The sequence below is a fragment of the Cydia fagiglandana genome, chromosome 12 (assembly GCF_963556715.1).
Source record: "Cydia fagiglandana chromosome 12, ilCydFagi1.1, whole genome shotgun sequence".
In the NCBI taxonomy this organism is placed as follows: domain Eukaryota; kingdom Metazoa; phylum Arthropoda; class Insecta; order Lepidoptera; family Tortricidae; genus Cydia; species Cydia fagiglandana.
Window position 1 is genome coordinate 4,751,806 of NC_085943.1, and position 22,069 is coordinate 4,773,874.

Sequence of the window (22,069 nt, forward strand, 5' to 3'; positions counted from 1 at the left end):
ATAAAAGATTTACATATAAATAATTTAAAAATATTTTATTGGATCATTCTTAAAACTAATAACACTGGCATTTCGAATTATCATCGGTGGAAAAAATAACAATAAAAAACAAGTCAATATTGGGCAGTATCACGTCAAGTAAACGATAATATTCTACCGTCCTAAACCAAAAATGGCAATAACATTATGAAACCACTATAATTAGATCATTCTTGGTTTAGCATGAAAGAATACAAGTCTTATGGCTGCCACTCCATGGGACGCATTTATGCGTTAGAGGGAGCAAGTGATATTGCTATCTGACTCTACCGCATGGCTCTGTCTCTTGGAGTGGCCGGCGTTGGCCCATCGTGTAGAGGGGCCATTAGTACGAGACAGGGTCTAACTGCCTGCAGTTACCTATTTAAAATTATAATCTTACTTTTGGACAATTTAAAATGAGGTAATTTGTTTTATTCTTTGTGCCGATTTAAGTAATTTTGCTATGTACATTGACATTTGAAAAGTAATAGGTAATTCATTGAACTGTCACCTTTAAACCAAATACAAAGAAAAAAAACCCGTTTTAGGTCTAAATAAGAAACACAAAAGAACGTTATTTACGTCCTTTCGTAATAAATAAGGCACTTTCTAACGCGTCACGTAGATTTCATGATATTAACTTAAGTGACGAGTTTGTGGTCTAGTGCAAGTTGAATGCACTTCATCTTGAGCTTTAGTCAGTTTGCATAAGGTGGGTTTTGTAATGTTTCATAGTATAGCAAATAGTTGCTCCTTCATTTGTTAGTTAAGTTTGATATTGAGATGAACCTTGATGAGACCTTTATTCGACTGTCGATCCTAGACGATGCACATAAGGTTGATTTTTATTTCACACGCAATCCACCCGAATAGCATCGCATCTGTGGCCTATCCCACAAAACTTACAATTACAATTTTACAAGTGTCAAGTTACAAGTTTGTAATAATACAAATGTGCGTACCACAAAATATACAAGTAACAAATTTGTAGTGGAAAATTCTTACAAATACATATGTAAATTGTATCGACAAGTCTACAATTTACTGTATCACAATACTTTACATACGCTACATATATTTTCCGGAAAATGTACAATTTTGTAGCTGACAATTGTTTTGTGCTACATTAAATTGTGGTAATAATTATACATATATGTAGAATTGTAGCTACAAGTTAACAATTCTCTAAACGTGTGTCGCACCCTCTTGCTACAGTTGCTACTATACGAATACTAGTAATTGCTGTATATTTTATCGTATTTAGCGATTCCAACCCTTTGTACCTACCACGAAATGATTAGTTCAAATAGCAGTGGTAGTGATGGAGAATTATTTCTCCATTATTCCTAAATCATTTAAATTTTGCGTTATCTCCTTCTATTTGTTTATTTTCACAGTGTGCGTCAATTTATCACTAAATTTACCAAAGAGAATGTTTTTGTTTTCATTTATGAGGTTTAAAATGGTCAGTTTAGCTTGCAAATCAATTGCAATGTCAGTTGGTATGTAAACGCTCGTAGATAGATCACTATATACGAGTAAATATAATTAATGTTATTCTTGCGTATTGCGTATAAAGTGAAACTACCTTCAACGTCACATATTTGTAGTTGTAACATTACAATTTTTCGCTTGTATATTTACAAATCAACTATTCTAAAATTATGTAGCTGTAGTGACATACCTTTATTGTTTGTGATACGCTTTCACAAAAATGACATATTTGTATACTGCAGACTTGTAACGAATACATATTTGTAATGATTGTGGTACATTTTTTTGTTTACAACTTAACAATTTTGTCGAATTGTACACTTGTAAAGTTTTGTGGGATAGGGCACTGGTTGTCAATTTGTCATTGATAGTGTATGTTACACATAAGGATAAAATTGGCGTCCGTAGTACGTCGAGTATGAATGGGTGAAACGTCTGGTCTTGTGTTGAGTACAGTTCAACCAACTGTGAGCCGTATTTGGTGCACATAAAGTCCAGATTGGCGTCTAAAGCAGGTTGAGCTTGGAGGGGTTGAAGACGCCGGGTCTGGTGTTGAGCACGGTGTTGGCGCGCGGCACCGGCATGCTGCCCAGCTTGTTGCCCGCTGTCACAAATACGCAATTTATTGATAGAATGTATATTGCAGTTTTTAGTGACGGGAATGTAAGTTTCGAATTGAGAGGTATAGCACTGACTCAGTTACATATTAATTTTATTATTTTTAGAGTTCCGTATCTTAGAAGGAAAAAAAGGAATCCTTATAGGATCACTCTTGCGTCTGTCTGTCTGTCACAGCTTATTTTCTCGAAAACTACTACACCAATTAAGTTGAAATTTGGTAAACATATGTAAATTAGTGATCCAAAGATGGACATGATTTTTTATAATTTTAATATACATAGCTTCAAAGTTATTGGAGAAAATAGCCAAAAAATTACCATTCCTTCCCCCCTTTATCTCCGAAACTACTGGGTCTAAAATTTTGAAAAAAATACACATAATAGTTTTTTACTTATAGATGACAGGAAAACCTGTTAGAAATGTGCAGTCAAGCGTGAGTCGGACTTATGTACGGAACCCTAGAAACGCGAGTCCGACTCGCACTTGGCCAGTTTTTTAAATGAATAACGCGAAAGACCATTATTGATATGTTTTTGTTTTTTGGTTGATCGTGACCCTGACATTTACAAGTGGTGTTAGCGAGTAACAAATAACCACATTGAACTAACCTGAAGACTTCCACGCCGGGGCGGGCTTGGCGGCGCTGCCGGCGGCGCCCCGGCCGCGCGCCGCGTAGGCGCCCCGCGCGGCCTTCGTCTTGGCGGCGGACGCGGTTCGCTTCTTCTTAAACCTGCACACACAGAATTCACAACATACAGTCAGCAGCAGAAGGGTTTAGCGAAGTAAAAATCTAGGAGCATCTCTTCTTGATACGATGATACGCCACCCTACACTGTCGTATAAACTTGACAACTAACCTCTTCTTAACACCCCTAGTGAAGTTCCTCCCGCGTCCTCTACTCCTGGTGCTGGAGGCGCTAGTATCATGGCTGGCTCCTTTGGCCAGGCTGCCCCATCTGTTACCGAATCGGTTCCGTCAGCGAAGTCATCCTTGGCGGGCTTCTCTTGTTCAAGCTCGTCTTGATACATCATACCTGTCCTATAAACTTGAACTAACCTCTTCTTAACGCCTCTAGTGAAGCTCCTCCCGCGTCCTCTACTCCTGGTACTGGAGGCGCTGGCATCGTGGCTGGCTCCTTTGGCCAAGCTGCCCCAGTCTGTTTCCGAGTCGGTTCCGTCAGCGAAGTCATCCTCTGCTGGCTTCTCTTGTTCTAGCTCGTCTTGATACTGCATGAGAAGGCCTGGAAGCAGGGAATAATGCCATCAACGTGAAATCTGCAGCCAAAAAAGTTAAGATAATATAGGTACAACCAAGTCGGGCCAAACGTACAATGTCCGGCAACTTTGGAAGCGGTGGTGAATACAGATGTGCAAGTTGCGGAAAGTTTCCTAAAGGTAGTATTCCACCTATCCAATTTCTTTGTCAATTAACATTGTGTCTCACTCTTTCATTGAGCAAAATTTGTGACGGAATACACAATGGACAAAGAAATTGGATAGGTGGAATATCATCCTAAGACTTGGTAAAGTTCTTATAGTGTAATTTACAAATATGTAGTGTAGATAGATACAGTTGGTCAAACCAATTAGTCAGTAAATACTTAAATAGGGACAAACAAACTATACTCATCCTTTTCTTTTGGGTGCTAGTACTAGTGTAAGACAAAGATAGTATGATTCTCTCGGTTTATGTTTGAAATAAGTCAGTCCTTTGACAAACTATATTTACCCATTTTCTCCACGGCGTAGGCGGATGTAATCTTGAGAAGCTCCGCGCCATACTTGTCGTAGTTGGCGCGCGTGACGTGCGGCAGAGACAGCATGTCGTCCGGCGACTCGGGCAGCCGTGTGGACATGGCCTTTAAGCCGGCCAGCGGCATTACTGCTATTAGGGATGTGCCGCGGGCTTCCGCCATTTCCCTGGGATTAAATAGTAAAATGAGCGTCCGTGTACAGTCTTATCACTGTACATGCATTTTGGAATCTACCTAATTAGCTGGACGTACATGTCGTACATGCTATTACGTGATTATAAGCCGTATTAGAGTCGCGCGTTCTTCACGTCTTGTCGAACAGCAACTCTAATGGCCGAAACAAGATAGTCAACGATATAAAAACTGCTGTACAGGCAAGAGAGATATAGACGCATAATAGATTCCTGAGAACCCTCCTTCTCACCACCTTCCTAACTTGTACCTTACTTTACAATATATCTACATTCTCACTATAACTGGTGTTTGCCGTGCTGCTCACCAACAACCCACCTGAAACTACTACTACTAATGTACCGGCTAACTGGCTACTACAGTCCGGTTGAGGATAAAACAGTAATTTAGTGTCAATCACATTTTAAATGAAGAACAAAGCTTAGGCACGGTACGAGAGTAAATTCTAAATGCAGCGACTCTCGTAGGATTTAAATAATTTGGAATTGAAAATGTATTGGAGTGCCAAAACTACATGATACAGAAAACCGAATAATTAAATAGGTAGAACATATAGTGATAGAAGTGTACAGCAATTTATGACTAGTTTACTAGGTAGGTGGCTGACACTGGGTAATGCTGCGGAAGCAAACGACCTACCGAGCAATATGCCGACAGGCCCTGCCGCGAGGCTCTCGATCCTCTTGATGAGTTCGTATTCTGTACACTCTTGGTGATGATATCGTGTGACATACCGACAGGCCTCGACCAGGGGCCCGTTTCTCAAAAGCTTGTACCTAGTAATACAAGTGGAAGTCCCTTTCTAACAAAATCGCTTGTATTACAAGTTACAAGCTTTTGAGAAACAGGCCCCAGATCCGCGTAGCATCTCTCCTCGACCCTCATGTGAGCGCGTATTCTGTGCACCCTTTGTTGGTGACGTCAATTTGACTACCTATGTTAAGGATATCGTGTGACATACCGGCATGCCTCGACGAGGTCCGCGTAGCATCTCTCCTCGATCCTCTTGATGAGCGCGTTGATGGGCGTGTCGGCCTTGGCGGCGGGTGCGGCAGTGGTCACCGTCAGTTTGGGTTTCTTCTCTACCTTCATAGGGAACACCACACGAACGTTTCCAGACATTAATCTGGGGAAATAAGATGAATATATTTTACAATAAGCTTTTACTATGTTTCGTCACTTAACTTTTCAGATATAATACGTTCACCAGTAGTATTTCTATCCGTAGAGTAGCAGTCGCACAATATTATTTCCGGTCTCTCGCCATTCGACTGAAGCCCGCCATGGCATCTTTATTTGTGTGGTAGCGTCCGCACGTCGGTCTACTTGCCGAAACGTTCGGCACAAGACCACATGGATTTTTTACAACGCTCTTCGCCTCGTACTTTGGTGATAGTTGTAAGATTATATTTTATAAGTTACTTAGGCGAGTTGGCAAGTACTTGTCAACAGCAGGTCCGAGCACGACGTAGGCGCTGGCGATGTCGTTGTTGACCACCAGTTTCTCGGCCAGCAGTGAGCGCACCACCATCTGCCGCAGCAGGCGGAGCGGGTCGCCGCGCTGCCATGACTTGCATCTGTTAACAATGGATGCATTACGTGCGATCTTGTAGCCTACGGCAAGTCGGCAGTCGCGGTCGCCATGTAAAGGAAGGCGATACGTGAGAAGGGGAAATGGCAAATATCGTTCGACATGTAAACACTTATTTGCGTCTGGTTTAAACAGGGTTACTTATAGCTACGTTTGACCAACCTTGAAGTTTTAAATTAATAATTGAATTTTGATTGATAAATAAATATTGTAATGTGTCAAGACACACTCGTATAGTTATTAGGTAATTTTAGTAAACATGTTACCTGTTTTACAAATAGGGAATATTAGGCAAAGCTCTGCGTAGGTAGCACCTTTGTGGCACATACAGTAAACAAACCACATTGACACATCACACGTCACGTCAATCACATGGCCTACCGCGAAACAAGAAAATCGAAATTTCGTTATCACTTTTGCATATTCGAGCGATAAAGAGGCATATAACTAAATTTCGATTTTCGCGTTTACCGGTAGGCCCTTGTTAACAAACCGCCTTGATGCATCAATGTCAGTTTAGTATTAGTAGATATTAGTCATGTATATAGGTAGTATACACGGTGTAACATGAGGAAACCGAATAATTTTAACCACGCATTTCTGAGGTCAAAAGAAGTAGGTAAAAAATGTTATATGAGTTTGGATCAATTTCGCCAAAAAATATTTTTTTTTGTTGTTTTCTTTTTTAAATTTTTTGAATGTATTTGTACATAAAAAATAAATGTTATTGGTAAACTTGTCACTTAAAATTGATTTTAAAAATTTTTTTTCGTAAAACCTACTTTTTGCAAAGTGTTACTTGTCACTTTTTGACATATATCAATAAGGATATTTAGACTACGTCCCATAGCAGCAACATCACCATCAAAAAGGCCTTTTACACTATGTAACAATAAAAACTTGCTTTTTTTTTAAATAAAAATATCTCTGAAACTAGGCGAATTTCAAAAAAGTTTATAGGACATTTTTGTCTCTAAATATGATCAGGAATACGCTGTTAAAATTATTCGGTTTACTCATGTTACACCGTGTATAGTAATACAATAATTTGTTATGTTTATAACTTACATGTTTGGTATACCTGTTAATGTAAGTTGTCAATAACTAAATAAATGATAAATATTTTATTGTCTGTGAAAACTTGTCAAAAAACTGCAAAAGGCACAGTATGTATAAGTTAGTCTATGAATTTACTGACTCGGTAGTGTTGCGCTCTGGCGGCAGAACATTGCAGTAATATCCCCTACTACGTATCTATTTAATTAAAACCAACAGATTATCCCTTTAACCATTTGACATTCCCTTCTAGTCATTCGATTGCGAACCATAATTCTTATAGTAGAGATGCGTGTTTCTTTTAAAGATGATGGCAAGTATGTTGCCGCTACGGACTAAAGGGTTATTCCCGTTATAACGCAAAAATGCACAACTAAAATTAGTAACTATTTATTAGAAATTTGCATTAAGTGTGTTCTACACTCACCGTCCGTGCATAGGGCTCTTGTGCAAGGACTGTATCCTCTGCTGCATAGACCCTCGAAGCGCATCCGCGATGTGAAGCAATGTAAACGAAGCGCGGCCCGCGGTGGCGTCGCGGATGCCACGGACGATGAGCTTGCATTCTTCAGTTACGTCGACAGGCTGAAAATTAATAAACATTTGAAAATCTATAACCATGGATTTAGAACTATCTTAACTTTGGAAGTGGGTTTAAATGTAGCTTATGTTACATGGGCGTTAGGGTTCGTCCACATATTACGTCAGAGCAACTGGGGGAGGGGGGTTCATGCCAAGTGTGACAGTAGGTACGTATTAAAGCCCTATCTTTTTCCTATGAAAGTGTGACAATAGGGGAGGGGATATTTTGTGTGATGTAATTAATGGACACCCCCTTATAGAATTTTTCAAACAGGATGGATACGATGACAGATGTTATCTCTATACAATTACACTTCACTCTCACTACGACGATATAAGTGAATGAGAAGTTTAACGACCTCGGTCGTCATTTCGTTGCTTATCATGAATAGTGGCACAACTCAAAATGAAATGCTATTGCATTTAATATTCTATATTTTACTGGTAAGATTTAAAATCGAATGGCATTGTATTTTGTTTTATACCACTTTTCATGATAAGCAACGATTTTAGTTTGCGGATAGTACAAGTACATTGGTGCCTTCTGGCATTAAGTTCGCCTTTTGTATGTACAATTTTTAATGTGCAATAAAGTTTAAATAAATAAATGGTATAACCTTATAATCAGCAGCCTGTAGACAGTTGTCGCAGGCGGCCGCTTTGTACGCGGCGCACTCGGCGCGGCTGAAGCGCTCACCCAAGTATCCCAGCACCTGTTTATGTTCGGACATTACTTACAACTAAGTTTTTATATAAATATGAAATAAATAAATATAATATAAACTATCGAGTCATACTAACATCAAAATACAATGATAAACTTTCGTAGTATAGTGAATGCTTCGGGCATTCTTGTCAGGCATTTGTAAGTTCTGTTGCGCCCGCGTGTTGCGGCCTACATTAGCTTCCGGGGAATTTACTTTTATATTTAAGTATATTTTTTTTACTGATATTTTGACTTTTATCCTCCAAAATATCATGTAACTGGTCTGTAATTCAATTAGTTGTGACTTTTTGCTACAAATCGTCTTTTACAGAAGAAAACCGCAGTTTCGCTTCGTCCGTCCATATCACTCATCGGCATACTACTCTTTCTCAGCCTCTGCAATAAATGATACATACCTGCGCGCGCCGGCACTCGGTGACGCTCTCGCAGACTTCCACCATTCGCAGTAGATTCTCGATGTGGACGCGCTTCGCCTCCGGTGTAGTGTTGCGTTCCACTGTTGGCAGTACACATCATTATTACATAATAACGGGATATTCCATAAATAAAATTACAATAGCTATTTTCCGCGATTTCCAGAGTCGAAACGCGAAACAGCGCAACAACCTCACGATTCATCACTAATTAGGTAGAATAATATCACTTTAAATACATCCCACTACTGGACACTGATCTCCTTTCATGTAGGTACGAGGGAAATCGGACCTGTCCAAACGCTGTCAAATATGTGAGATGGTTTGAAGCGACCAGTGCCCTGTTTATCAAAAGCTTGAAACTTGTAATACAAGTAGAAGTCCCTTTTTGACAGCATTTGTTAGAAAGGGCCTTCCACTTGTATTATAATATAAGTTACAAGCTTTTGATAAACAGGGCACAGTTCTATTTAATACTGCCGTTAGATGATAATTGATAATATACACAAAGTAACTCACTGTCTAGCAATCTGCGATACCGCGCCACGTCACAGTATGAATAGTACAGTAGACACGTAGCCAGTTCTCCGTCGCGACCTGCGCGACCGGCCTCTTGGTAATATCCCTCTACTGATTTCGGCATACTGTGGTGGATCACGTAGCGCACGTCCGCCTTGTCAACGCCCATTCCGAAAGCGATTGTTGCGCAGATCTGAGGAAAAGTGTCTTAGTTAGCTATATCTTTAATTTTATTTTATTTTAAAGGCACATATACATAATCAATTTTAAAGTTACTCACTAAACTGCCTCTATAATACTAGTAGGTACATATTTAAAAGAGTTCATAAAAATTAGAAAAGAGTAGGCACCCCTTGGAGAATTTGTAAGGCATAGGAGGAGTAGTCGCTGCGTCTGAATTTTAAACATAGACTGTTAATATTTTTAAGGTCAACCCGGCGAAATGCAACTATGGGATACAAGATTTTGAGTCTTAGGGACAGTTGCCAGTTGTAAACTCACCAGCAATCCATCAGCTGGGACCTGCTCTCTTCTTGTGTGGCAGTCGGGGGTGATAAGGCGCGCCTTGTATACCCACTTTCCGTAGGTTGGCTTAATCTCTTATATGATTCAGTCTTATATGCATTACTTTAGAGTCTAAATTTATGTGAACGCATACCACTTTAAAGTTATCAGCCTCCCATCCCGCTTGCACTTGCTCTCCCTTCTATTACAGATTCCAGCGTGGTAAAGCGCGGCTTGGATGCCCACTTTCGGCTGATCGCTGTATCTTCCAAGATTATGTCTTATATTTATTGCTATAAAGTCCACATTCAAGTAAACTTACCACTTTAAACTTGTCAGCTACCCATCCCGCTTGCACCTGTTCTCTCTTTTTATCTGGCAGACCGGCGTGGTAAGGCGCAGCCTGTATGCCCACTTTACGAAGGTCTCCGGACAGAGTCTCGCACTCTTTGCGCGACAGGCAGTAGACTATGCCTGAGTCACTGCAAATTTCAGTTTTATTACGTTAGTGTTAAGGTTTAACATTGAAATTTTAGTTGGTCAAACTAATTTGTCAGTCAGTAAGAACCAGGAAAATCATACTCATCCTTTTTCTTTTGAGTGCTAGTACTAGTGTAAGACAAAGATAGTATGATTACCTGTTTATGATTGAAATAAGACCGTCCTTTGACAAACTGTAGGAATGTGTCATGTGCGTGGTCACACCAAAAAATCATAATACGAGTCAGTAGTGTATGGTTGCTTAAAACCATTAATCATTTTAGGAAGGTAATAATAATAAACAATTATGCAGGGCAGCTTGTGGCGAGCTGTTGGGGAGTAACGACCCCACGGACCCGAGTGCTCCCGAGAGTCGGTCAGGGTCTCCGTCTCCGGCGTGTCTTCGTCGGTCGGAGTGGACCCCAAGGGGACCCGCAGGACTCTCAGCTCTGGATTGCCTTAATTGGCTGTCCAGAGAGGAGTCGCTAGAGCTATATGCTCCAGGGGTGGAAGTGAAAGATGCATAAGACGCGAGTTGGCACAGTGGCTGGTAACAGCCACTGGGTAGAAAGCGGCGCACACCTCTCGACACCCCTGAGCCGCTCACACCGATGTTGCCCCTGGTCGTCTTCACGACGGCAGTTTCAGGGGCCCATCTAGTCAGCGGCAAGTCACCACCTGCCTCGATAACGTGTGTTAGCATTGTTATGGCAGGTGTCCGAACTCTTTACAATAGCCCAGTCTCATTGTCCACCCAAACTTCAATCCATAGACCGGTATACTATTCACTTTTGCTACAATAGTCCCAATGCCTGCTGAGACCGGTTCATGGGTGTCTATTGTTGCACCTGTGAACGGGTTCCAGCAGGCGTTCTACATGACATTAAAGCTCTCCAACGGGCCTCTACGTGTTGGATCTGTGTCCCCACGCAAGCCTATCAAAAAACCGGGATTATAGGCCCGTGATATCCAAGGAGATACAAATAATAAACAATTGATATAAAACGGCTAGAGTACGTGCCAAAGGAATTTGAACCTATAGAACAGTGGTCGGCAACAAGCGGCCCGCGGGCCGCATGCGGCCCGCGAACCTCTCGCTTGCGGCCCGCGAGCCCGCCTGGCTATTTTGTATGTAATATTGACAAACGACAATGTCTGATAAAGTCATAAATAATAACAAAGTGCTGTGCAAAGCGCTGCTATAGAAGGTTCTATACTGCATAGACCAGTAATTAAATGTCATTGCTTCTTGCCTTTAATAGCATATGAAACCCGCACTAAACACTAATCAATGTGTAAACAGGCCCTAACCTAATGGTAAGCGCCCCGCCAGACGCCACTAATGTAGGGTTGCCATACGTCCCCTTGTACCGGGACATGTCCCCATTGTCCCGGTTGGAAACTTGGTGTCCCGGTGTCCCCGCCATTAAGCAAATTGTCCCCATCAATGCTCATAATTGCTCAAGGGTTACCATACGGCCCTGTTTGCAGCTTGGTGTCCCTACACTTATGGCAAACCTATATTAATGGCACAAACGTTCGATATAAATCGTACATTAGTAAGGTTAATAGTTTTCAATGCAAAATGTGTGATGTGTATGTATGTCAGGTACTCTGCATCTTTAGGTATTTAAATAAAAGTAAACAAAATATACCCCCCAATGGCTCCTTAAGCCAGTTGACGGTTTAAAGTCAGGTCATTCAGTGACTGATTCAGGCGAAAAGTATTTGGTTGGTTAACCAATAAATGTAAAATTTGTTCGCTTACTTTTCTTTAATACCTAAAGAAACAGACTATAGTTACCGGAAGAACTTCTCTTTAATGATGTTGGCGACGTCCTGGTTGACGTTCTTCGGTTTCTTCTCGAGGATGCGGTAGGCCAGGTTCGGCCGGTTGAACGAGCACAGGAACCACTTGCATTTCGACACCTGCGATAATGACACGATCAAACAACCGTCTTGCTTCTCTTGCAATTACAGTGAGACGCCTCATTCTGCTCTCGTATGTTTCTTTTCTCTTAATGAATGTATTAATTATACAGGATATTGACTCTTGGAGACCCTATACATCTCTAAGGATAACTTGATAAACTATATAATCTTATAGTTCTGACACGAGACATTTACACCTCTAAATATTATAGATTTTTTTTGTGTGTTTTTTTATCTGTATTTTGTATGTAATTCGACATTAAGAGACCATATACATCTCTTAGTAATTGTAATACGTTAGATTGAATTGTTAGTTTTATTTTATAAAATTGTTGATGTTATTATTTTTGCTTTTATGTAAATTCAATGTTGACGTGTAAAAGTGCCCTTGTGGCCTATTTGCTGAATAAATGTTGATGTTTGATGTCTGATGCTTGTAGTTTGATAACGTTCCAGGGTGCGTAGCCAACGGAGCGCAACTCTCACTGTGGCACGAGTGGGGAAGAATGATAGAGAGAGATGACTACGATACGTTACGGAGCGTTAACGATTGGCACGTTGGCTATGCGCCCAGGTGATCCCAAGATAGCCACAATTGAATGGATGTATCATCATCATCATCATCATCTCAGCCATAAGACGTCCACCGCTGAACATAGGCCTTCCCCTTATGGGGGGTGAATGCCATAATCGCCACGCTTGGCAGGCGGGTTGGCGATCGCAGTCGAGTACACCGAATTTGAGGGACGCTGCTGCCCGTCTACCGGTGGTCTTGGACGTAGTTTAAGGACATACCCGGGTCCTGGACCCGGGCCCGGGACCTGGGTCCGGAATGGATGTATGCGTACTTCAAATACTAGTGTTAAATTGTCTATTAGGGTGTGTTGAACTATCCTACCTTATCTTATTCTTTTCGGGGGCCCTTGCGGATAAACATCGACCCATAAGGATATTTTGTGCAATTACCCCCTAGAAAAGATCGTCAACTACTCAAGAGCTTTTTTAAGTGTCGGATGATGGAGCTCATGGGTAGCGTTTTAAAGTCCTTTGGTTCCAGATATCTTGCTCCAAAGTCCTTCATTCTTTGTCTTGTGGGTTTTCTATATTTACAGTACCTTTGCGGCACCCATACCGTGGTTATTTTGGCCCTCTTAGGCCCAGACGGAGATGGCGGGACGACCTAGACGCATATTAACGTTTAACTACTAACTTAACGACTGGCCGGAGATTGCCCAAAATCGAGACGAATGGAAATCAAGGGGGGAGGCCTTTGCCCAGCAGTGGGACACCGTATAGGCTTATAATATAAATATAATATAATATATATACAGTACCTTTAGTTGGTGCAGAATGTCCATGCGCACCCTCGGCGTGGCGGTCGCCGTCAATGCCATTATGTTGGTAGTGGGGAAGCGCTCGCGAAGCATGTACAGCCGCTTGTAGTCCGGCCGGAAGTCGTGACCCCACTGGGATACGCAGTGAGCTTCGTCAATCACGAATCTGTTAACGAACAAGTAATATTGTATGGGCTGCTATGGGGCCGTGTATGCCGTGTAATAATTTATTTATTTATTATTTATTTATTTATAAATCTAGACACGCGGCAGCGTGTCAAGCCAAGTTCAAGCAAAGGAACTGGCTAGCCAGCGCCGAGTGTAATATTACACGAACCACTTGGTGCCACTTTTGACCCTTCTATAACTCAAAACATCTTTGACGTAAACACATAAAACTACGTGTGTTTAATTATATCCATAAGGATATCTAGAAGCCCAAATTTCATGAAGCTAGCTCAAACGGTTATAAAGGTATGAAGGTCAGAAAGTCGTAAATTTTAAGACTGACTTATGACTTATAGTACCTAAACCTAACCTACTTCCAGATGACCTAGAAGGATGAAATTTGGAATCCAGCTTGGTTATTGTGTGTAACCGTAGGAAAAAATCTAAAAATAAAATAAAGTTAAAAAATAGGGGGGGTCCCCATACAAAAAAAACACTTTTTATTGGGACTGACATATAAGTCCCTAAACCTAACCTACTTCCAGATGACCTAGAAGGATGAAATTTGGAATCCAGCTCGGTTATTGTGTGTAACCGTAGGAAAAAATCCAAAAATAAAATAAGTTTAAAAATAGGGGGGGTCCCCATACAAAAAAATATTTTTTTATTGTAGCGTTGGAACCGTTACAAGCAGATATTTGAAACTACCCCAATATATGTATTATTATATTTGCTATATTAAAATTTAGTCAAAAAATAAGTGGTGTCCCCATACAAAAAACTTGTAATACGCTCTAAACAACCGGCCAACGGTGTCGTCGGCGGCGCGCGGCACCACATAATTATACAAAGAACAGAAGTAAAAACCATACAGCGGAAACACAAGAAAAAACATTAAATCTCAATACCTGCCTAGTTTTCTTTACAAAAAGTATTGATATCCCACCAAAAACATAAATGTAAAAAAGGAGAGCCAAGTTCAATACAAAAATTATGCTTGGCTGTGGGGCTCGCCGCAAAAAGAATGGAGATCTAAATGAGTGCCACTGCCAAGTTCTATGCAAAATCCAAATATGTATTTATAGGAACAAAATAACATTATAAACAAGTATTAAACTCTATTTCTTTGCTTTATTGGATACCTATAACAATTGCTGTTATTTAAAAAAATGTGAGATCTTAAAGTAGGTTAGATTTGGCTTGGCCAGGTTTTATCAGAATTACAATATAAATAAAATGATTGATATAATGAAAACTGGCCAAGTCAAATCTAACCTACTTTAAGATCTCACATTTTTTTAAATAACAGCAATTGTTATAGGTATCCAATTGTACAAAAACCTTAAGAAAGCCTTTTGCACCTTCTCCAGCAGTAACGCGTACGTTGATTCATGTGGTAACCATGCGATCGATGAAGCCTCTAACTTGCTCCTAACCAAGGCGTTATAAACTAGCTTAATAGCCAGTGGGTCTTTGAAGTTACGCATGTTGCGGATTACAAAGCCCAGTCTTCGATAGCAGTCGGTAGCAAGTGACACTATATGCTCGTGGAATGTGAGACGCGTATCGAAGACCACACCGAGATCCTTAACAGAAAACACACGATTTATGGGCTCTGATCCCAGAAAGTACTGTGCAAGTATTGGAGCGCGCGAGCGGCTGAAAGTACAGACACAGCATTTGGCAGAATTGAAAAGAAGTTTGTTCTCCATAATACCACCTCTCTACTTACTCCTTTTCCTAAAAAATAATAAAATAAAACATGCTGTATAACAGCTTAGTCTGGTGGTACACTGATTTAAACTTTCACGACATTATTAAAAAACGCTCGAAAAACCGAAAACTGGGTAGTTCGAAAAACTTGCGCGGCTAGAAGATGTTGATATCAACTTAGCCAGTCTTCTCCGAGACCACCGTCAGAGGCTCCCGTAGAGACAGCTTGTATCATCAGCTACATACACACCTGGCCAGCTTGCCCCGCGAGTACAGCGCGTCCAGCATGCTCTGGAACTTGGGCGACCTGCTGATCTTCTCAGGGGTCACGTAGAGCAGCTTGAGCAGAGGCTCCCGTAGAGACAGCTTGTCTCGTCAGCTACATACAGACCTGGCCAGCTTGCCCCGCGAGTACAGCGCGTCCAGCATGCTCTGGAACTTGGGCGAGCTGCTGATCTTCTCAGGGGTCACGTAGAGCAGCTTGATCATAGGCTCCCGTAGAGACAGCTTGTCTCGTCAGCTACGTACAGACCTGGCCAGCTTGCCCCGCGAGTACAGCGCGTCCAGCATGCTCTGGAACTTGGGCGAGCTGCTGATCTTCTCGGGGGTCACGTAGAGCAGCTTGATCAGAGGCTCCCGTAGAGACAGCTTGTCTCGTCAGATACATACAGACCTGGCCAGCTTGCCCCGCGAGTACAGCGCGTCCAGCATGCTCTGGAACTTGGGCGAGCTGCTGATCTTCTCAGGGGTCACGTAGAGCAGTTTGATCAGAGGCTCCCGTAGAGACAGCTTGTCTCGTCAGATACAGACCTGGCCAGCTTGCCCCGCGAGTACAGCGCGTCCAGCATGCTCTGGAACTTGGGCGAGCTGCTGATCTTCTCGGGGGTCACGTAGAGCAGCTTGATCAGAGGCTCCCGTAGAGACAGCTTGTCTCGTCAGATACATACAGACCTGGCCAGCTTGCCCCGCGAGTACAGCGCGTCCAGCATGCTCTGGAACTTGGGCGAGCTGCTGATCTTCTCAGGGGTCACGTAGAGCAGTTTGATCAGAGGCTCCCGTAGAGACAGCTTGTCTCGTCAGATACATACAGACCTGGCCAGCTTGCCCCGCGAGTACAGCGCGTCCAGCATGCTCTGGAACTTGGGCGAGCTGCTGATCTTCTCGGGGGTCACGTAGAGCAGCTTGATCAGAGGCTCCCGTAGAGACAGCTTGTGGTATATCTCGTCCACTTGGGCCAGGGACACGTCACCGGAGAGATGGGCCGCTGGGATCTTGGAACAAAAAATTGTTTATATGTACATTGAAATTTTTAAACAACCAGTTTTTAATTCTTTGACCGACTAAGCGCCCCTTGCACCATCCCACTAACTAATAAAATAATAGAGTTCAGTGAAATTGAAGAAGTTAGGTTTTGATATTATTATTCTCTTTTCATGATGTGGCGCACATTATGTAATATTAACTTACTCAAACAAACCTTTTCTTGTTCATGGAATATCAATAATATTCTAAACTGTATCGAGTTAATATGCTTACATCTAAAGAAAGTAGCTTGTTGACTTGGTCCAAAATAAGTGATTTCAGCGGCGATATGACGATGGTGACGCCCGGCGTTAAAATAGCAGGCAGTTGGTAGCACAGCGATTTACCTGGGAACATACAATACAGGTACTACTTATAGCATACCTCCATATAAGATAATAATAACTACAGATAATACAGCAACTCAACTGACTCATGTATTTTATGTATAGTTCGTAGGTTTCTAATAGAGCCCGAGCTAATCATATTGTCTATTGTTAAGTAAAACCGCTCGTGCCACGTGCCACAACCACCTGCGTACTTCGGTTACTGAATGCCGGCGAGTCGAACACTACAGAACCTCTCTAAAATGTGTCATCGAGATGCGTAACAAAGGCGCGTTATCGGAGAACGCACCTACACTGGTTTTTTGAGCGTTGGACTAGCCCGCGCTCGGGTGCCAGATAGAATAAGTATGACCCTTTTTTGCAGGTAAGTAGCACGTGCGGTTTCATTTAACAATAGACAATAGGATTAGCCGCCGGGCTCTGTTACAAAGCTACGAACTATACATATAATAAAAGAGGCCAGGCCGTCTAACTCGCATGCGATATTCGACCTTCGTGTTTAGGAGTTAGGGCTTAAATTGATTACCTCCACCCGTAGGCATGAGCACGAAGCAGTCGTGTCCCAGCAAAGTGGCGTTGATCACTTGAAGCTGGTTCGGTCGGAAGGAGCGCAGACCGAACTTCTCGCTGAACATCTCCATCATGAGCGACGAGTGGGGGTAGTCCATGCCGTCGAACTCACCTGCGAAATAGAACCTTAGTGTGTAGGTGATAGGGTTAAAATTTGTACGTTTGTAAAAGCAGCAATCTAAGCTAAGGTAATCACCAACCTATATAGTTCAGAATTAAATATCAGCTTTAAAAAAATAGTAAATATAAAAAAAAATAATGGAACTTTAATGTCCAACTTCAACCAATTTAAAATATCTTACCCGTAATTCCATCATTTTGCGTCCCTTCGTGGAAATTCCCCATGCCCTTATACTTAGGCGTCTCCGTCTCCAACGTAGAGTTCTCCATCAATCTGACAACTTCCGGCTCCGTCGTCAGAGCTATGTCCATGTCTTCCTCAAAGTCTTCCAGCCTGTACTCCGGCCAACCGTCATCATCCACTGCAACCTCTTTACCATTCACAATCTGCGTGTTACTTATGCTTGGCTCAGAGTCACTTATATTGATCACACTGGCTTTAGAACTTTCCGGAATAATATCCGTCTCATCATCCATATCTAAGGGTATATCATAATCGTTTTCATCATAGTCTTGAACCGGCTCTTTTATAATAGGCGAAACGGCCGTGCAAGGTTTACTGAAGCTTGACAGATTCTTACTTAACTCAGGGGGTTGGAAGCCAACTGAGCTGTTAGCTACATGCACGTATTTTGGAGGTTCTTCCACTGCCACTGGCTTGAGTTTTTCAGACGCGTGTTTAAATCTTTCTAAAGTCTTTGAAGGTACATCTCTGTTCGGTGTATTATTATCTTCACTAAGTCTAGACGGTTTCTTAAATACAAATTTCCCTTTACTTTTATTTGCATTATCAGAAGTATCTAAATTCTCTACATCTGATTGGACGCTTTCATTTCCTGCTGTAGGAGAAAACGCTTCAAAAGATAGAGATTTCTTAGCTATTAAGTCAGAATATATTGTTTTATTTGGTGCTGCTTTATTAAATGTAAATTCTGGAGTTGAAGTATCAGATGTTAGTACAGGTTTTTCTCCATTTAGGAGATGGTTCCGTGGCATTTGGAAATCGTTTAGATCATCACAATCACCAAGTAATGATGGACTTTCACGACCATTTAATTGTGTATTACATTTACTAGTACTAGGTCGACTATCTAAGTAGGACTGAGTTGAATCGTCAGGCGCCTTCGCCATAGCTGCCTTTAGTTTTGATTTCAACAGTTTCATTTTAGCGTAAGTTTTGTTCTCGTAGCCGGGGAATTTTTCTTTAATGCAGTTTGGTATTCTGTCAAACGCGTCGGCAATTTTTTCTAACAGTTCTATGTACATGTATTTACAGTCTTCTCGGTCTTTTGTTTGAAGGCTACGGTCCTGGAATAAGTAGTGTAAGAAACCCTTTGAAGAAAGATGCACCAATGTAGATGGAGAATTCATACTTATACTACTACTAGTTGATTCAAAGAAATAAAAGTTAAAAAATATATCTGAACATTTATTAACTCACATTTATTGACGGGTCTATCGCGAATACGGTATATAAATGTGAGTTAATATGTATTCAAAACGCGAAACTTTTAAATATTATATCTGAACATTATTTAAAATTTGTCGCATCTATTTTAGTAAGAACTGTGGCAATTATATTTACCTATTATTATATACATTTTCACTTACCTCACTAGCTTTTTTCAAAGCCGGATGATGAGAAATCTTCTGCAAGAAACCTGATATTGAACTATCAAGTTTAAGATTCTTCAGAGGGTCTCTATCCTTCTTAGGACTCGATTTGTCAGGGGTCTGGCAAACTTTCTTGTTTTCCACAGACTTATCCCTAGTTTCAGATTTGTGTTCATGTTTAGAAGGTGAAGGGCTGGAACTGATTCTGATAGATCTGTTGGTCTGTTTTGGTGATTGGCTTTTGTTCTTTGTTATATTCGTTTCAAGAAAGTCCATTGAGTCATCCTGAAATGAAAAACAAATATATTCTGTTCTAACCTAACCTAAGCAATGTTTTAATCCGTATCCAGTTTTTTTGTAAAAAGTACAGTTAGTGGTCACATAAAAATTGACAAATAAAAAGGCAATATTTATATATTTTATGTATTCAGAATTGCCATGCAAACTAGGTAAATTTATCAAGGATACATGAAGGGTTGCTTCTAGAGCGATATTTTGCATAAGTGCGTCAGTGTGTGTGTGCATGCATGTGTGATAAACTAAATGCATGTGAGTGTGTATGTAGTAGACTAAATATTTTGGACTTACCACGTCCATAGCAAACATATCATTGCTGTTGTCACATGGAACATTTGATTTCAGAGGCTGGTTAAAAGCTGAAGGAGGAGTGTTAACTATTGGAGTTACAGGCAATATGTGGTTCAGTCTAGGTGGGACCTGGAAACAGACATGGAACTGAATTATATCTACTTCCACAAATCCAATTATTTTCATTCTCCTCATTCATGTGGTTAGAAAAAGACGGGTAGTGTATCTCACAGGCGAGATACTGTCGCGCTCTTACTGTTGCTACCAGTGAATTTTACGTATTTAACCTCTAGCCGCCCAGACGTCAAACCTTGCCAAGCAAAATTTAATTTTATTTTGTCAACACAATGTTGAAATTAGAATGGAACAGGAGACCTTTTTATAGGTCTCTGGGCGGCTAGAGGTTATAAAAATTTAACTGGGAAAAATGAAGTAGCTACTTTGATTTTCTTACTTGATTTGATGAAATACCAACAGGATTCTGTTTGAATGGTGGTGTCCCTGAAATGAAGAATCATCACTCAGCAAAACAATTTGCATAGCAAAAAAAAAAATTTTTAAGTAATAGGTTAATTTATCCTTTTGTTTCTCACTGTAAATTCAAAATCAAGGTTTTATTTGGGCTTATCAAACCCCAACCTTACTGTTAAATATATTTTATACTTTGTATGGTTTAAAGTTGTATAACAATCAAATTACATCATGAAAATAATATTGCCGCTAAGCCAAATGGCCGTAGTATGAATGTGTTCATCATTAAATAATTCTAATACTTACAATTATTAGAGGTGGGAGTGGACTTGGACTTCCATACAAATTTGGATTTCTTTTCCGAGACCTGCTCATTGTCACTGCTGAGGAAAAAATTGATACATTATAAATTAATAAAAACCAAACTGTACACATAAAATCTGTCCATGCAAGAATGAGAGCTTCTCCTGTGAGAAACTTACAAATAAATATGGAAATGAAAAAATAAATGAAAACACATAAAGCCTTGTGAGTAAAACATTTAAGAATAAAAATTCTATATTTTCTCTTTAAGATTTTGTATGATATGAATACAAGATGGACATATTTTTATACAAGCTTATTTCATCAGGTGACAAGCAAAAGTCGCTAACTAACACCATTGAAATTATTGGACAATAAACCGTGTTACTAGTGTAATAAAGTGCATTGTTACTTTAATTTTTTGATAGTACTTAGTGAGTTTTGCTTGTCATCTGACGATTTAACACCAGTACTTTTCTTGGAACTCTGTTCTAATTTACTCTTAAAGCATTTAGTAACTGGAGATGTCATCTCTGTCTATTTTCTTTACGAAACAGTCTGCCGACTTTTGTGGGGGAGGGGACGTCAAATATATTGCTATTTGTACATGATTTGTACATAACATACAAATAGCCATATCAATCCATAGAAAAGATTGACCATTGTGCAAGTTCTTCGGCAGAGGGGTAAGCTCTTAAAGGCTACTCCAGATATTAAAAAGCTCTAAGAATTTACTATTCGTCAAGATAGTATATAAAACTAACAACTCAATGAGGTTACTTAGTTGTCTTTTGGCTACCTTCACTCTCCATCATCAGATCAGTTTGGTCTTTCATAGGTATATCAAATGTAATCCCTGGCAAGGCATTGGTTCTAATTTTAAGATTTGATCCTGGCATCATACTAACACTACTTCTCTTGATAAAATAAATAAAAGCTTGTAAAGTGTAACTACCCACAATTTCCTATGAGAACACACACATTAAACAACTGTACCGATATTCGGAACCTAAGAATAATATAGTGGCAACACTAAAATTATTATTGTTATTTGCTAATAAAGATTAGCTGAAATATAAGTACCTAAAATAAATAATGCATAGAATTTCCTACAAGGTTGTCAAGCAAATACAAAAATATATTTTTAAATCAGTGTACCAGATTTCAACGTAATAACGAAAGGTAAAGAAATATTAAAGTACAGAACGGTAATATTGTTTAATATTTAAACAAAAACCCACCTTGGAGTCGGACTACTATTCCGAGAAGATTCCCGACTGGTTTTTTTTACAAAATTCATAAGTGATGACTGTTTGTTTTGAGACAAAGACATTTTTTTCGTGGCCATGTCATTTATATGTTATAAGAATATAAACTATACTCAATAAACATTACATTTAAATGATTAAAAATAAACTTGTTTTCCTTTCCCTCAATTAATATTTTCATTCGCTGCTGACTGTCAACTGTCATCGTGCGTTTAAACGACAGTTGATAGAAGCGCTCAAATACTACAGTGAGTGCAGAAATGTTTAAATAAAAGATCATTTTAAAGACAAATCTACATAAAAGTAATATCAAAATATGTTTCAAAATGAAAAAAACCATGTTGATCTATAAAATTTTAACTGCAATATTATATGGCATATTTTA

General features: G+C 40.2%; 1 protein-coding gene across 1 annotated transcript; it reads right to left on the reverse strand.

Moving 5' to 3' along the window:
• Window positions 1-14: 14 nt before the first annotated feature.
• Window positions 15-21,852, reverse strand: LOC134669461 (recQ-like DNA helicase Blm). Its single transcript, XM_063527040.1, has 22 exons — window positions 21,658-21,852; window positions 20,420-20,496; window positions 20,097-20,143; window positions 19,643-19,771; window positions 19,052-19,339; window positions 17,623-18,748; window positions 17,277-17,432; window positions 16,638-16,750; window positions 16,194-16,372; window positions 13,221-13,386; window positions 11,759-11,883; window positions 9,797-9,956; window positions 8,971-9,163; window positions 8,434-8,534; window positions 7,929-8,024; window positions 7,157-7,314; window positions 5,525-5,659; window positions 5,044-5,208; window positions 3,866-4,056; window positions 3,194-3,377; window positions 2,745-2,866; window positions 15-2,119 (listed from the first exon to the last, which is right to left on the reverse strand). The coding sequence occupies exons 1-22, from the start codon at window positions 21,762-21,764 to the stop codon at window positions 2,022-2,024; spliced, it is 4,116 nt and encodes a 1,371-aa protein (XP_063383110.1). The 5' UTR covers window positions 21,765-21,852; the 3' UTR covers window positions 15-2,021.
• Between the last annotated feature and the right edge of the window lie 217 nt (window positions 21,853-22,069).

Bases quoted from the DNA above. Each gene is read 5' to 3' on its own strand.
- LOC134669461 (XM_063527040.1), bottom strand. From the start codon at position 21,764: ATGGCCACGAAAAAAATGTCTTTGTCTCAAAACAAACAGTCATCACTT. The intron at 11,884-13,220 runs GTACTGTATATA...TCATTATCGCAG, and splicing joins ACATTCTGCACCAACTAAAG to GTGTCGAAATGCAAGTGGTT. The intron at 9,957-11,758 runs GTAACTATAGTC...TGAAATTTGCAG, and splicing joins ATTAAAGAGAAGTTCTTCCG to TGACTCAGGCATAGTCTACT.